This window comes from Anabas testudineus, chromosome 8, assembly GCF_900324465.2.
Source record: "Anabas testudineus chromosome 8, fAnaTes1.2, whole genome shotgun sequence".
In the NCBI taxonomy this organism is placed as follows: domain Eukaryota; kingdom Metazoa; phylum Chordata; class Actinopteri; order Anabantiformes; family Anabantidae; genus Anabas; species Anabas testudineus.
Genome location: NC_046617.1, coordinates 4,621,722 through 4,638,599, shown reverse-complemented (window position 1 = coordinate 4,638,599; position 16,878 = coordinate 4,621,722). Strand labels below are relative to the sequence as shown.

The 16,878-nt window shown below is 41.7% G+C and overlaps 1 protein-coding gene across 1 annotated transcript; it reads left to right on the top strand.

Annotated features, from left to right (window-relative positions):
• Positions 1 to 2,798: 2,798 nt before the first annotated feature.
• Positions 2,799 to 15,777, top strand: casc3 (casc3 exon junction complex subunit). Its single transcript, XM_026355303.1, has 12 exons — positions 2,799 to 3,016; positions 5,030 to 5,054; positions 5,345 to 5,400; positions 5,571 to 5,792; positions 5,975 to 6,123; positions 6,221 to 6,394; positions 9,406 to 10,331; positions 11,226 to 11,399; positions 12,062 to 12,160; positions 12,311 to 12,477; positions 13,186 to 13,393; positions 13,628 to 15,777. The coding sequence occupies exons 1-11, from the start codon at positions 2,831 to 2,833 to the stop codon at positions 13,330 to 13,332; spliced, it is 2,325 nt and encodes a 774-aa protein (XP_026211088.1). The 5' UTR covers positions 2,799 to 2,830; the 3' UTR covers positions 13,333 to 13,393; positions 13,628 to 15,777.
• Positions 15,778 to 16,878: the final 1,101 nt, after the last annotated feature.

Genomic DNA, 16,878 nt, shown 5'->3' with positions numbered 1-16,878 from the left:
GAAGCACAGAGAGAGGTAAAATGCTACTAAATGTTGCCTTTAAATTGGAAAGTTGCTGAATAGTTTCTCCTAAAAAACGTCCTTAAATGCACCAAACAATTCATGTGTAATATATGTACAGTGCTGTACAACTGATGCCAACAGGCCATTATGGATGGTGAACAAAAAGTGATTCATGATCGAATATTGATTTTATTGTTGGACTTGTCTTTCATGAAACATTCTTTTATAGTATAAAGTTCTGGACATGATTCAAACAAAAGTAAAACATACACTCTGCTTAAATTGTCTATTAGTCTACTCACTAAGATAAGAAAGCACTTTATTTGGTGAAACTGTGATCTCATGTTTACTGATGGTTGTGTAGCCAACACCTCCACTTTTATGCACATATAGCAGTTAAAGATCAAATAAGAAGACAAAGACAAAAGTTAGTTACAGTATTACAGCTCTATCTGACCTCAGGATAAGCTTCCTCAGAAGGGAGAGCTAGTTTCTCTGGTAAACACATGCTGTGATCTGTAACAGTAAGCTGTTTAAACATCACACCTATGTGATACAGTGCCTATAAAAAGTATTCACCCCATTGGATGTTTTATCCTTTTATCAACATTATAAACCAGTCATGGTCCATAAAAGTTGCCTTTTGTGATCCAGAGAGAGGTCCAGATATTTGGTGCTAGTAGTCCCACAAATTGTGAAATGGGGATCACCTGAGGGAATGTGTCTCAAGGTATTGCAGTATAAAGAAACTTGTTTCTGGATGGTCCTGTCACTGGTTATTCAGTATTTCTGGCTACCATTACACCATGAAGACAAAAAAACACTCTCAGCAACCCAGAGAACAGGTCAGTGAAAACCATAAGTTGGGGGGTGGATACAAAAAAATCTCCAAGGCAATGAACATCCCCCAGAGTTCAGTGAAATCCATCATTGAAAAATGGAAGGAATATGGCACATGTCTAAATCTGCCTAGAACAGGTCCCCCACACAAATTGAGTGAGCCTGCACGAATAGTGAGAGAGGCCACTAACACACTGATGACTACTCTGAGGGAGTTTCAGCTACTGAGATAGGAGCGACTGTACATACAACAGCTGTTGCCCGGGTTCTTCAACAGTCAAAGCTTTATGGGGGAGTGGCAAGGAGAAAGCCAGTGTTGAAGAAAACTCATATTGAATCACGAATTAAGTTCACCAATAGGCCTGTGAAAAAGTCAATTGGAAGAGGATTCTTTGGTCGGATTAGACAAAAATTGTGCTTTTTGGCCATCAGACAAAATGCTGCACATCACCTCAAACACACCCTCCCCATTTTGAAACACGGTGGTGGCAGCATCATGCTGTGGGGATGCTTTTTGGAAGTCAGCCCTGGGAGGCTTGTTAAGGTAAAGGGTAAGATGAATTCAACAAAATAATGGACAATCCTAGAGTACAATCTTATTCAGCCTGCAAGACAACTACAGTTTGGGAGAAAATTTGTTTTCCAGCAAGACAATGACCCAAAGCCTACAGCGCTGGCTACCCAGAAATGGTTTAGCCCATTGTCAAATGAACAGGCGGCTCCTGCACGAATCATATTAAATTTCCCCAATATTCAATAAACATTTTGTTTAACTGTATGACTGCATTTTATAGTTTGAAGCATAAGAAAATATAAAAATATTATGAAATAAAAATGTGCTTAAAGTAAAGCATGACATAAAGTGGCTATAACTGGACCAGGACTAAAACGTCTGAAGCATGATCAACTCCACGACATCATGCAATTCAGACAATTCATACGTGATGTCTACACATATGATGATATCTACAGCAAAAACAAATGAACGAAAAAAATGGATATTGGCTACTTGAGGTTAGGTGAGATGTGAGATTTGAGGAACTTTCAGGTGGTGGAAAACTGCTCTGAAGTTCAGTGTGCAGTCGGTGAGTGAATGCTGCCATCTGGTCTTAGCAGGAGGAAATGCACAAGTCACCTCTGATAGTGGAAGAAAACCACAGTGAAACAGTGATGAAACAAAGATTAAATAGTATGAAAATGTTCCTTGTTGTTGTTTTGTTTTTTACACTTGACAGTAAATATCTAATCAAGTCCTGTTTGTTTTTCAACTTCTTCTTTGATGCGTACATAACAGAAATCATTTTTCCAGTTCCAGAAATATTCTCAAATAATATTCTCAACGTGACTACAACAAAATGACATTGTAGAAATAATTTACCAGGAGACAATATACAGTGGTAAGATTGAGATTGAAATTTTTGTGTTATTATATTAAAAGCAGAAATATTATAACTTTGTCAAGAGGAAGGCATTAGAAGCTTGTTTTAAATGGTCTTGCCTTAATAACACAGCACCAGACATTTTGGTCTCTAAGCTACTTTTACACTTTTTTGTCATTGTCCTTCATTTTTTGATGCACTATTTCCCCTTCTGTCATCTGCTTGCATTACATTTTCCTTTTATTTTACCTCTCCTCTGTCTTTAGTATTAGGCCTCTTGTTGACTGTTTGCTAGTACATATAAAATTAGAAATACCTCTGAAATTACTCGTCTTAAGTTTTATCTGATTTATCTTAAAACTACAGATTAATTCACAGATAACTTCTGTTTTAAAAAACTATTTTGTAATATATAATGTGACTCCACTCTCTCCTGTCCCACTGCTGCAGATCAGGACACAGCACTGATCTGTTTGAACAATGACGTCCAGTAGAGGGCGGTAGATCAAAAAACTGCACGGTGACGTTCTAGAACGTCCGTGAAGAACACATTCACTACCCACAATCACTTGCGTCTTTCCGGTTCCAACAACCATTCAAGACGTAAGATGGCGGACCGGCGGCGAAGGAGGAGGCGCGCGTCCCAGGACAGCGAGGACGACGACGAGTCCGGTTCGGGTTCGGACAGTGGAAGGTCGGGATCTCCAACGACCAAAAGCCGGGGGAGAGATCCTGACCCGGCGGAGGCGACAGTTGGTCGTACGGAGGCGAAGAGTGACGTGGAGTCCGAGTGTGTGAGTTGCTAACTCCCGGAGCTAACGGCTTGGTCTCCCGGCCAGGAGCGCGGCCAGATATCTCCTCTATTAAAAGTTTTACCGTGGCCCGAAACACAGCTTTGGCTTCATGCGACAGTGAGGAAATCGTTAGCAAACAGTTTAGTCGTGGAGCCGTTTGTGTCAGCAATGTTAGGCGGTGTTAGCTTCAGACGAACTAACGCTACGTTTCCGAAGTTAACGTTAGCTGGTGAACGTTAACCGTCAATGCTAGGTCAGTTGTCGGTAACGTACTGAAGCAACGTTCTTTTATCATCCAGATGTTTTCTTTATTCTACACTTCACGGGTGTCGTGTTAGGTTGTCGAGTTTTTCGTCATTACTTTGTGCCCAGTAGTGAAAACGAGACGAGAAGGCGCCACTCGGATCGGATTTAGACGAGCAACAAATGTGTCCATGACTCGTGTCGTGTGGAAGACGACAGGCGTCGGTATGAAGTGAGCGCCACTGAGTAGTCACTAGTCGAGTCGGTATCAGTTAATCTGATGATTGTTTTCTGGATGAATCCCTCAGTGTCCAGAGTCTAAGTTTGTTTAGGTTAGATGACTAGCAGTCAGAAATCCAGGGATATTCATAGCACAATATACCACTGACGAACTTTTTAGACACCGGGTTAAAATACAGTTTAGTTTTAGTATAAGTTTTAGAAAAAAGTGACCTAGATTTTTTGCTTATACTTCCCTGCTTTGGATGGAATTAAGATGAACTAATCAATTACTGAAAAACGTTTTAGTGTTGATAGACATGTGGATGTCAGTTAATCAGCTAATTATTTATCATTCAGCTCTGTTATCCTGTCCTTATGCGTTTCTCCTTAACTGAATCAAAACAAATCTCGTCCCTAACTCCAACTAATCTTCTTAAGAGATGCTAAACCCGACCCCACCCTAATTCTCACCATTTATCTCTGCTTGAGCGGAAATGATGGGGTGAACATCATGACATTAAACCCAAAGGTTTTACTTTATCTTTTTATAATTTGTTGTAAAATATAAGAAGCTGCTTTCTCCAAGTTGACCAGATTGTGCAGAGTTTTTCCTACACGCACACACCTGTGATCTTTGTCTGTTATGAAAGTGAATAGTTGTTGCTTTGTATTTCTATTTGATTGTGTGAGTCTAACACGGCAAATGCTCACTTTGCAGATAAATGATATGGTCTTGTATCAAAGTCCATTTCTCTTCTCTTAAACTCACTCTTTCTTTGGTGAAAGTGTCCTGTGTGTTTGTGGTTGAGGCTTGGTGCAAGTACACTTGTGGATAAAGTGGCTGGGCATATCTAGCCTCTGGTGAATCTGTAGTTTGGGGAATATGCTATAATAGATGCCGCTAATTGATAACAAAAATAGTTGATAATGAATGTTGCTGAGTATGGTCTGGTAACATAGTTCAGATAAGACTCAAATGGGGACCTCGCAGCAGCCAGTTAGCTAAGGTTATTTAATCAGGAAAGCTTATTGAGGTCATGTTGTCAAATGCACACTTTGTATTTAGGACATCATTTACATTAAACAGGGGGGGGTACAGGTTGGTAGACCTGGGTAAATTTGATGGCATATGTGATAGCGTTGTTAACAGGAAAAAAAAACATATTCAGAGTAAGAAAGCAGTGGGCCTAGGGCAGGGTGATATGGGAAAAAAAATCTATCACAAAAATGTTTTTCATATTGATTGTGCCGATATCGATGTATATGTTGGTACACGTTAAATAACTGTTTCTGTCAAGCTTAAAGCTTCCCTGTTTGTCTAAAAGTTATGAGGAAAAGCCCTAAATGGGCCTCATATTGATCACTGTAGAACATCTTTTTCAACAGCCTATGAACTTTGATACCATTAGCCAAAGATGGTGTGAATTGTACAGAGAATATATGGAGGAAAAAGTGTGGTGTGTAGCATGTTGCTCCCAGTGTGATTATATGAGCAGCTCAAAGATGCTGTATCGTTGAGAGTTTTAACTGTGTTTTCTTTCTTTGCAGGAGAGTGAAGATGGAGTAGGAGAAGGTAAGACACATTGTTTAATATCCACATCTATAGCTGGGACCAAGAACATGAAAAAGAAATCGAGGGACAGTAATTGTAGATTTTCACTATGCTATATTATAAATGTATGTAACTGAAGCTCGTCCTTCTGAACTTAAACTTAAACATGAAAACACAATGAAGTATTATATGATTAAATGTTTGTTCTGTTTTCGCTATTTGATGTCAGTTGCTAGCTGTTGAGAATCCCTGGGATTACTGCCCCTGTTTGTACTCTGTACCCTGACAGTTGGGTGATGTGTTTCTTTCAGCTGTTCTGTCAGACTACGACAGTGCAGATCCAGAGGAAAACGGCTCCCATTCAGAGGTAAAACACACTAGTCGGGCGAAGATTAAATAGGTTTCTTCAGATGCTGTAAAGTTTGGTAGCACCCTATGTCTTAGAGTGGATGTAAAGAGAACAAAATCTGTGCAAAGTGTGCATTTTTAGCACATACTACAAGATAAAGCTAAATTCCTTGCTTGCTGCTCCCTCAGGGAGTGGAGGAGGAAGAGGAGGCAGAGCAGTACAGCGATGAAGAAGCTCCAGCGGTAGCGAATGAGCCTAAACCCTCAGCTGCTGATAGCACAACACAGGGAGAGGAGAGGGAGGAGGAAGAGGAAGCAACAGAGACGCAGGGAGGAGGTCAAAGTAAAGATGAGAGCAAGGCTGAGGAGAAAGGAAATCTAGCCGGAGAGAGACAAAGCGGGGATGGACAGGTGAGACTCGTTAGTCAGTGTGACTTTCACTGCACTCGTTTGAATATATACTAATTAGTTTGTTCAACTCAGTTATGCTTTGTGCATCTACAGTTATACGTATAGCTGACTGCAGATTGTTGAACTGTTAGACGTCATCAGCGTCCTGTTTTCTCTTTTAATTGGTGCAAACACATGTTCAGGAGTCCACAGATGATCCTGAGACAAAGGCAGGAGGAAAATCTGGTCAACAGCTCGATGACGATGAGGACAGGAAAAACCCAGCCTATATCCCCAGGAAGGGTCTATTTTTTGAGCATGATGTGAGAGGACACGCTCAGGAGGAGGAGAGGTACAGGGATTACTCTGGAAGTGGAAGTATTTCTGTCGTTGGTTGTTTTTAGTATTTTGATGTTTCAACCAATTTTTGTCTGTCTGTCTTCTCTCAGACCTAAAGGTCGAAACAGGAAGTTGTGGAAAGATGAGGGTCGCTGGGAGCATGACAAGTTCAGGGAAGAGGAGCAGGCACCAAAGAGCCGTGAGGAGCTCATTGCCATATATGGGTACGACATCCGCAATGGTGGCACCACAGGTGACCGATCATACAGGCAGCGCAGGTCCAGGTGAGTGCCCCATTACCAAAAATAGTGTCTTGTGTAACAGTCCTGCAAAAGTCCAACACTCACAATGTTCAGCTTTGATTTTTTTCAGTAATTCTTTAGCCTTGTAGTGTACTTATCCAGTAACTGTTTAGAACAGCTATTACCCTGTTTACTTCCAAAATACTATCCCATATTACCAAGTTGAAAAGTAAAGTGCTACTCCATACAAATACTGTAACTTTGAGATTCAGGTTTGCAAAGCTTCATTAAGGTAAATGGATATTAAAAAGGTGGCACATACTTGCACTCCGTGATAAGAAGAGGTCTGAGCAGTGCACAAACTCCTTCACTTGGTGCCAGGAAAACTGGCAAAAGAGGGTCTAAAAACAGGAAATATTATTGATTTCTATTACTTCTCCATTTAAAAAATGTTTATTCTGCCTTATTGTGTTGGCTGATGAGATCTTTCGAACATTCTCTCTCCTGTCAGTATGTTTACAAACATAAAAGATGCTGTTGCCTTGTGGGATTTTATTGTTTATATGTTTATTGAATTTTTGTAGGGGAATGAATGCCACAGTCAAGACCAAAATGAGGGGTCTTTGGTGAGTTGTCTCTGTGCAAAAAAAATTCTCTCAGTAATCCCCAGGAATGTTCTTGTTTATTGTGAGGTTACACGTCAGCACACGTCCTGTGCTGACATGTAACCTGTAATAATTGAAAGAAAGTTCCTGGGTATTTGTGTGGGAAAACTCTCTGCACAGACTTGAGCTGACCTCACATTCACAATTGTTGTTTGCCAAATTAGTCGGATTGATGAAATTGTTTTTGGGAGAAAGCGGGGCACCCGGTGGAAAACCCACGCATGGGAGGAAGATGTTAGTTCCAAGATGCCATAAGGCAGGATTGTCTCCACCAAAGAGTTGTTCATTTGGAGACAAAGAGTCTGAAATGCCTGGACAGCCAGTTCTTCTTCTTCTTGGACTTTTTGTCCAGCATTTCTTTGAATTTCTGCTCCAGGTCGTCCATCCTTGAGCCCATGTCACCCTCCTTCTCTGTCCACTGTCGCTGCTTGTCCTTGAGTGTTTGTTGGAGTCCTTCGATGACTGTCTGGAGAGAGGCCCTCTCCTCCTGCCAGCGTTTGAGATTTATCTGCAGCTGCTTCTCTGCTTCTTTCAGGGCAGCTGTGCTCTCGGTGTTCACCCTTTTCAGGTGTTCCACCTGAACCTCTGTGTCCTTCTGAGCCTCCTCTTTGAGTTTTAGCAGCTCCCCCATTAACTGGCCTACTTTCCACTGGGCCTCTTCCACGTCGACAGTCTTCTTGCAAAGCTCAAACTCCATCCTCTCGCTTGATAACTCGTATTTTCTTCGGAGGGCTTCTTCAGTGGTGAGTTTCTCTTTCAGCTGGTGCACTTCACAGAGCAGAGCCTCTTTGTCGTGATTGTTTTTTGCAGACTCCTCACTCAGGTCCTGCAGAGCAGTTTCTAGCTGCCTCTCTGCTGTCTTGTCCAGCTCGTCGGTCTGCTGCTCCTGGTCCCTGTGGGTTCTGATCCACTGGTACTTTGTTGGAGGCTTTTTCTGTTTCTCAGCAGTTCTCACACTCAGGGCCTGCTGCAGTAGATCCATTTGAAGCTTCATGATGTGAGCGTTGACATTCTCAACCTCCTGGGCAGACCAGGTCTTCTGGCGGCTGCTTTGACCCTTCGTGTTGCAGGGAACAAGCTTGATGGCTTTCTTTATCAGATTTACTTGTTCTTCCTGTAAATTTACACTAAGATCCATGATGCCTTTTTTCAAGACACCCATCTTCTCTTGCTGCTGTTGTTCAGTGTTCTCAGTATTGTTCATATTGGAGGAGAGTTTGGCTGTGCACTTCTCCAAGTCCTTGTGAGCTTTCTGCAGTTGCAGAATCACCTCAGATGGACTTTTCTCTGTGGTCTGAGAGGCCACACTTATTTTTGCTGACACGCTGGTGCTGGTTTTGGTCCCAGAGTTGACGAGATCACTGCGTATCTCTTGTAGTTGGTTTTTCAACTCTGTGACCTTCCTCTGTTCAGCTATCAGTTTCGATTCAGACACAGCCTGCTTGAATTGGCTGTCCTCTAGCTCTTCTCTTAAACGATCATTTTCTTTCATCAGCTTTGTCACCATGTCCTCGTAACAAAGAAAGTCTTTGTTTTTGCTCGTTGAGGGCTGCGCTTCCTTCATGTTTAGTCTCTTCTTCATTGCTTGTCCTTTCCTGTGAATTGTCTTCACCGTGCAAGTGAGATGAAGTGAAACTAATCCTGGTTCAGATAAACTGGCCTGATACTGGGCTTTGATCTGATCTACCTTGTGATGTCACAGTGACATCACTCTATTCTCTTCAGAATTTCTGGTGTGATTGCAGTGTTTACTTTTAAAAGTGAATAAAGGTCAAAGCAATTTTGTTTATTATAAAATGTTTACATTTAAAATGTCAACATGTGGATGAAAAAATACAAAATGGCTGCAGAGAAAATCTCTGAACATGTATATGAAAAGAATACATAAATAACAGTGAATATACAAATTAAATAGAATAAATACATACATAGAGTAGAACCTTAGAAATATAAGACTCAGGCAAATTATCTGGGTCCTGTGAGCTTGTTGGCAGCGACCAAGAGTGACATCTGATCGCAGCAGAGAATTTTGTTTCTCGTGGTTTGAGAGTCCAGGTGCCTTTTGGCAGGCTGTGCCTTTTACTAAGCAGTGGTGTCAGTCGCTCTTCCATACAGTCCTGATCGGTGCAGCAGTGCAGAGATGGTTGTTCTGAAACATTCTCCTCTCTCCACAGAGAAACACTGAAGCTCTTTCAGAGAGACCATCAGGTTCTTTGTCACCTCTCTGATTAAGGCCCATCTCGCTCAGAACTCAATTGAACTCAGAAACGCAATGAGTGTCATGGCAAAGGCTGTGAATATTTATGTACATGTGATTTTTTTTTTTTGTTTGTTTGTTTGTTTTTTTATTTTTAATAAAATTATAAACTTGTTGGTCTTTCTCTGCAGACAGAGTATGTCCCCCAGCAGAGACAAACGATGGAGGGAAGGAGGAGGGGACCGACCAGTCCGATCCTGGCAGAGTGGAGGAGGAGGTCTGAACAGAGGAGGAGCTCCTGCACCTTCATCCATTCACCCATCCTCTACATCCCCATCATCTCTTCCTCACTCCTCTTCTCAACGCAGCAGCAACCCCACTAGACCACGCCCCTCCCGCAGCAGACCATCCCACTCAAATGCCCCCCCTCAGTCCCAGTATAGGAATAATGAGTCAACTGCAGCCCAAATGCTTCCCAGAGAGCGACAGGGCCCTAAACTTCAGTCTGAGCCTCCAGGAGACAGGAGCGTGGGTAGTAGGGCAGGGCGTGGTGCTGGTGGAAGAGGGGGGCCCTCTGTGGTCATTGAGGATGTTACAGTCAGCCAAGGAGATATTGGGGAACAGGACCTGAGCTTGAGTGCTGCAACAACAGTGCCGTCTCAGCCTGCTGCTTACCAGTCTGCATCACCAAGACGACAGCAGCAGGAACAAAGAGGGAGCACTGACAGGTCTGCATCTACTTTAACTGTTTCCACTTCTACAGCTGACCCCTCCCTTCAGTCATCAGTAGCCGTGACCAATCGGGAAGCCTCTCCTCCCACCGAGCGGCCGGTGGAGCGTAAATCTTACTCGTTGGCTCGAAGGACTCGCTCTCGTGCTGCAGACCTAGGCAGCAAACAGCCATCCATGGAGGAATCTGCAGCTGGAGGAAACACCTCCTCCCCCAGCAGTGTTGGTGGGAAGAGCTGGACGGGAGGTGGTGATGGGCCGAGTCAAGCGGGAGGAGGAGGAGGAGGAGGAGGATTAACCGAGCTGGATCAGGATGTGGCTCGACTCAATCTGGCAGGACAGGGCTGGAGCCAGAGCCAGGCATCATACATCCGTTCTGAGATGAGAGGTGAGTTGAGATGACATCAGGCCTCTCTCTTAAAACCCGTCACATACAGTTAATCAGGTTGCATCACTGAAATCGCATAATTTTTTTTGAGGACAAAAAAAAGTTACGTTTACACTGAAAAAATGTTCTACATGACACGTTTACCTCAGTGAAGAGAAACATTTAAAAATATAATGTTCTCCATCAATTCAAGATCAATAAAAAAGAAAATCAGAGTGACATCACTCTCTGTCTCTTAGTGTGTATAAAGCCTTCCTACCTCCTAACATACAGAACAGTGTTTGTACGTTTCTTAAATTTATCTTACTGGGGTTTATTTTGGGGTTTTGGCAACGCAAGGCTGACTCGCTTTTAACCATAGTAGATCACCATGGTAACACCCTGCTCCTGAAATTTGTGCACAGGCTTTTTATTTATTTATTAATTTTTTGCGTGCACAAAAAATATTTTTTAGAGATGCAATCAAGCAAAAAATATTATGCATTTAACAAATAAACATTTTATTTTGTGCTTAAATATTGTACAGTTGCACGCGAAGTTTATGGTACTGTTTACAGGTTTCTTGCTTTAAGCATAAATTGATCACGATATTCACTAAACGACAAATACAATATTTCTGAGCTACAGTCATTCTCTTCCACGTCTGTTGTTGAATACACCAATTAAACATACAAAGTGTTGGTTGAAAAAGTAATTGCAGACTCTGATTCCAGAGTTTAGTCAGGGAAACGAGTAGGGAGCTATCGTAACTAATAACAATCAATATCAATGTGCTTACTGTAAACAGCATCACCTGATGTGGGCAATGCCTCGCATGTGGAGTTGTTTATATCCTGTCATGTCTTTTTTCCTGTAAAACCAGTGAACTGACTAATATTTTTCTATTTTTCACAGGTGTTCCCAACCCAATGCACATCCCTGGTGGCCCCCCTCAGTTCTCCAGCATTGAAGAAATGGGTGTCGGCTCCAATCGGGCAAAACGCTACTCTTCCCAACGTCAGAGAGCCGTTCCCGAGCCAGCACCGACCATGCACCTGGGAGTGATGGAGGGACATTATTATGAACCCAGTAAGATGCTAATGTCATAACTGTGTTGTTGATAACTTTAGTGTTTTCAGCAGTTTCACCAACAGAAATACACGGGTGTCAGAAAATATCCACACTTGCCTATGAATCTCAGTGAGTCCACCTGTGGAAAATACGCGTGGGTATATTAGATCCCACAATTCACGCTGCATGTCAGGACAAAAACTAAGTCCATGGAACTCTCTGTAGTCCTGCATAATACGTTTTGTGGTGAGGAGTAAATCAGGACAAGGATATAAAACCAATTGTAAAGCTCTGAGTGTTCCCAGGAGCGATGTGGCCTCAATAGTTGTGAAATGGAGCAGTGTTTCCCACAGAATTAGATTTTACTTGTTGTGGTTGTGGGTGGCTGTGCCGGTCTGGGAGGAGTGACCATGACAACCTGGTGTACTTTGCAACACATTTGGCTTTTGATTTAATGTTGTAAAATGGTATTTCATTATGCAGTATTGACATATTACCATCTTACTTACTGTGACACATCTTATTTTCCAGCAGCTACATGCTTTAAAGACTGAATTTCCATTGATGTATGAATATTTGATCTGAGACATTGTAAAACTGATGAGGAATAAGAAAATAATGAAATGCTGGCTAAATAATGTTGTTGCCACTTTATTCACCTCACCACATCTGTCCCTCAGTGTCATACCAGGGACCAATCTATGCTCATGGGGATGGCCCTGCCCCAATTCCACCGCAAGGCATGCTGGTCCAGCCTGAGATGCACATCCCCCACCCTGGTCAGTGAAGTTCAAATTTATTCAGGCATTTCTGTACCAGAACACAGCAGATTTAATAGCGGGACAAGCTGCACGTTGAGCTCAATAGGTAGAAACTAATTATTTTTTAAGTTTGTGTCTATGATGCTCATCTCTTTACCACCCTCTCAGGTCTCCATCCCCACCAGTCAGGCGGCCCGATTGCTAACCCTGCCCTCTATGGAGGCCCCCCTGTATCTTTGTCACCAGGGCAACCACAGCAACTTCTACCACCTCCTTTCTACCCTCCACCAGGCGTCATGACTTTCCCCTACCCCGCCATGTATCCAAACCCACAGGTACCCATTTGTTATGTTTACTACACACCTCTAACACCCTAAATTTTAGTTAATTTAAAGAAGGAATTGGAATGTATTAAAGTCTGTAATACTATAAATGGTAATTTACAAAAGTCTTTTTTTCTATCCTGCGGTAGACCAAGCTGAAAACAACTTCCTTAATTCTCAGCTAAATCAATGTTTTTAAAGATTTAGACAACACAGCATCAGTGGAGTTTTTATTGTGATATTGAGCCTGATGGTGTTGGTGGTTTAAGTAAAAAATAAAAACTAATTATACCTATTAATATGAAATGTAATCAATGAAATGTCATCTTTGGTTTAAAATATATAGAAATAGTTGAAGATAATGAGTAGCAGTTTAAGGTTGAACATAACGTGACACAGCACCATGAGGTGATGAGCCTTTGTTAGAACCGTGTGTCAGGTTATTTAGGAGAGTCTGAAACAAATAACATTAGCTTTCATAAGAATTTGTACAAAATGCATAAAACTGTCTTTGCATCTTTGAGTGACATGTTTGAGTAGTTCCACCGACAGACAGTTGGTGGCGATAATGTGTCAAGAATTGTATAATAGAACAACAAGAAACAAGACATTTTCAAATTCTTTCAAACATAAGTTTGAAGGAAAGTAGACTTCAGATTTATTGGAGAAGTAAGAATACCCAGTTTATTCTGATGACACTCATAATGCTGTTTCTACCAGGGTCAGTCCCAGGTGACCTACGGAGGCGTGACATACTACGACACAGTGCAACAGCAGGCTCAGCCCAAGCCTTCACCGCCCCGCCGCACGTCTCAGCCTGTCACCGTAAAGCCCCCCCCTCCAGAGGTGCACTTCGCCTCAGAGTGACCCTCCTCCTCACCCCTCCCTGCCACACAGTCTCATCCTCACTCTGATCTCATAACTACAGGTGAGCACCTGCCCCCCCAGGAACCACAGGAGCACATGGCATTAAAGTTGTCTGATTGTAGAAATGCCTCCATTTCAGCATAGATTATAGCATTTAAATAAATATGAATAAATTAAATTCAGCTTCATAATATAACTTTGTAGTAATTATGTCCCACATCGCTGTGCTGTCCTGTCCTGTGCTGGGTCAATCTCAGAAGCTGAAACATACAGTTTTTCTTCTGTGTGTTTGTAGGAGTGGGGTGGGAGGGTCTGTGAGGAGCTGCGGTCCCCTACAGCAACCACCTACGTTAAGGAGGGAGGGCGAGATGGATGGATACATAAAGGTGGAAATGGACTCTGCAGGTGACCCACACCATCACTGCTGGAATGTGATTTTTATTTTATTTTTTTTCTTTCCCCCCGCCCGCCCTTTGTTTTTTACACTGTAGCCTGTCGTGCGGATTAGCCACGTTGCAGTGGGACTGTCCCGTAACTTTGCAGTCACAGGTGTGATCGCGCCAATGTGTCTTTGAGCAACAACGTTGAACCTGACAACGTAAGAAATGTCTGCCTGTCTCACTGACATATTCAGACCCTTTAGAGCCACTTTGAAGCATTTAACGTCAGGAGGAGTCGGACAGCGTCAAACTCAGACATGTCAGTGCTGCAGGCGACAGAATGACACGTTGGGATTCATCTCGTGGAAGTTTGATTTAAAGGTTGTTGTTGGGTTGTTTCTTTTTGTTTGTTTTTTTTATTTCCCTTTTCACATTGGGGTTTTCTGTTGAATCAGGAGTTGGACTGAATCCTGGTAATGGCAGTAAACTACAATGTAAATGGTTTCAGAGTTTGTCTGTGGGACGCTCCAGTTACTTATCAGTTCACATCATACTGTACATCAGCTTCTAATTTTATTAAATAGGAAACAGGAGGTAAATATGTCTCCCATCATAGTTACACTGTTATTACCAAAAGCTGTAACCAGTAGCAGAAGTTATCTGCAGTTGGAGAGATGTTTGTGAGAACTGATTGTGCATACAGTTGGACTGCAGCTCTGTGTCATTTTCATACATCCCTAACTGACCCCGATGCTTCCTGAGAACCTCCATGTTATTGTTACGTTCCAGCTTGTAGCAGTTGTTAGTTGAATTTTTTTCTCTCTCTCTCACACGCAGTCAGTCAGGTGTTACACCTTGGGACCCCTGCCTGTTGTTTTGTCTTTGTTTTTTGTTTTGTTTTGTTTGCTTGTTAGTTTGTTTGACTCTAAATGCATCAGCTCTGTTTGTTACTGTAACTGACTTTTAAAGAGGAAACGTGGGCTAAGAAATGTGAACTGCTGAACGCTCTAGAGTCATCTTTCACTTGATATATCACAGTCACTCTTTCAAAAAAACACACACACACACCGCCTATTAACATTTATAATCAGTATTCACACATTGAACTAATGGTTAATAACAGACTCTAATGTAATTTTAATACGATGAAGTGTTAATCTACTTGTCAGTAACTAAAACTCCTTCTGTGGACACAGGACTGTGGCTGTTGTATAAGCAGATGATAATATAGCAAAAGACAGCTGTTGTAACATAAAACACGTCTTCACAGCAGAAGTTAGAGTTGTTGACAGATGCTTTAAGCAGTTCGCCAGAGCCAGCTAAAGACCTGGACTCTACTACTACTACATCAAGCTGAAAATGATTAGTTGACGTTGTCCTGTGACTGTGGCAGTGATTATTAACATGTACAGTCTCCTAAATCTCAGTTCATCTTGAACGTACCGTTCGTTATTGTCTTTCAGCAGCTTTTCATTTCCTTCCTCCTGTTGAGCAGAAAGTTGAACCCGTTGCACAAAACAGCCGTCGCCCGTCTGAAAGAAGCTGCTGCTGCTGCTGCTGCTGCTGGGTGGAGGCGTTTTTTGTCGCTGTATATAGAAATGGAAATGTGTGTGTGTATATAGAAGCCTGAACAGATGAAATAGAGCAGTAAACTTATTCTAATAATACTACTAGTGCTACAGAACAGTCAGCTTCTGATTCAAAGCGCATCGGCAGGGACCTTGAATGTTAAAAATGGATGGATATACTTTAGAGAGACGTAGTGACAACGAAGGAGCTGTGTGACTTTAGCTTTGATTTGTTATATATATATATATATATATAAATATATTTTTGTTTTTTTTTTCTTTTTGAAATGTCACTGTTTAATTTTAATACTGTTTTTTATTATAGCAAATGCAGGAGTGAAACGACTCCCCGCTAACTTACTTGTTTTCCCCCATTAACATCTTTAAAAGCACACTGTGTAAACCACTTCAGAATACTGAAAAAATTATTACGACTTTCATTTGTTTGACCTGCAGACATCTCAACACAAATAAATTTTCGGACTTGAAGGTAGAAATGTTTGTTCAGTCTTCATGTGGTGTTGTTAATTCTCCTCCTTGTTAAGAATGAGGTTCTTATGGTTGAAATATTAAACGCTGATGGAGGTGTTTCACCTGATGAAGCACTCCTGGTCACTTATGATGAGAAAACATACCAACTTAAATATGAAGGTCTGTTTCTTCTTTCAACCTGTTTATTTATTGTGAAAATACACAATAACAATACTTCAGACTAGGACAAGAATAGAAAAGTAGATCTTTTTTTTTTTCTTCTTCTTTTTTTTCCAGAAATTACAGTGTACGATCAACTTATTATTTTTGTCTATCAACTAATCGTTACAGCTACACTTTGGACTGTCAAGACATAGGTTGAGGTTAGAATGAGGGAGGAGGGTCGGGCTCTTCACGTCCCGACACGTTGGATCCATCCAGCTTATTAAAGAGGGTGTAACCTGTGGGCGACGACAGCTTCACACTTCTTCCACCTCCCCAACAACGTGAGAACTCACGTCAGCTCCTTTTGTTTTCAGCCGATCTGCTTTTGATTTCGGTTTAACCCGATGTCAACGAACAATGTTTCGGAACGGTTGGGTGTTTAGTAAGATGTTAATAAAGAGTTGATCTAGTGAGTTGGGAGCGAGCTGACCAGACTGGGTTCACTGTGACGGTGGTGCTGATTGTTTCAGTGTTAAGATGATGATGATGATGTATGTGGAGAATGTTGTCGTCCACACAGGATCAATAAAGAGTAGATTCATAACTGTATGAATTGAGAAATTCTATTTTAAATCAAAGGTGTTGTGTTCACATTCCCATTATATATTTACAGCATGTCAACAGATTCAATAAAGGAAAACATAAGAGCATCTCTGCTCTGTATTCAAGTTGTTTCCCCTTTCCTTCTGCCTCAAATGTCTCTGTATTTTGCCAAATTTTTCATTTTAGCCTTTTCCTGTATCTTACTTTCCTTTTTCATGCTTCATATTTTTGTTAAATTCTTTTTAACAATCATTTTAAATTATTCTTCCCCACTCCTTTCCGTGTCTTTCCATGCTTCATCTGTTCTTTGCGTTCATTTGTGAAACAAATTCCCCCTCTTTGTCTTATCTTTTCCAAAC

Coding starts and splice junctions, on each gene's coding strand:
- casc3 (XM_026355303.1), top strand. CDS start 2,831: ATGGCGGACCGGCGGCGAAGGAGGAGGCGCGCGTCCCAGGACAGCGAG. Junction 5,401..5,570: donor AAAACGGCTCCCATTCAGAG/GTAAAACACACT, acceptor CTGCTCCCTCAG/GGAGTGGAGGAGGAAGAGGA. Junction 5,793..5,974: donor GACAAAGCGGGGATGGACAG/GTGAGACTCGTT, acceptor ACACATGTTCAG/GAGTCCACAGATGATCCTGA.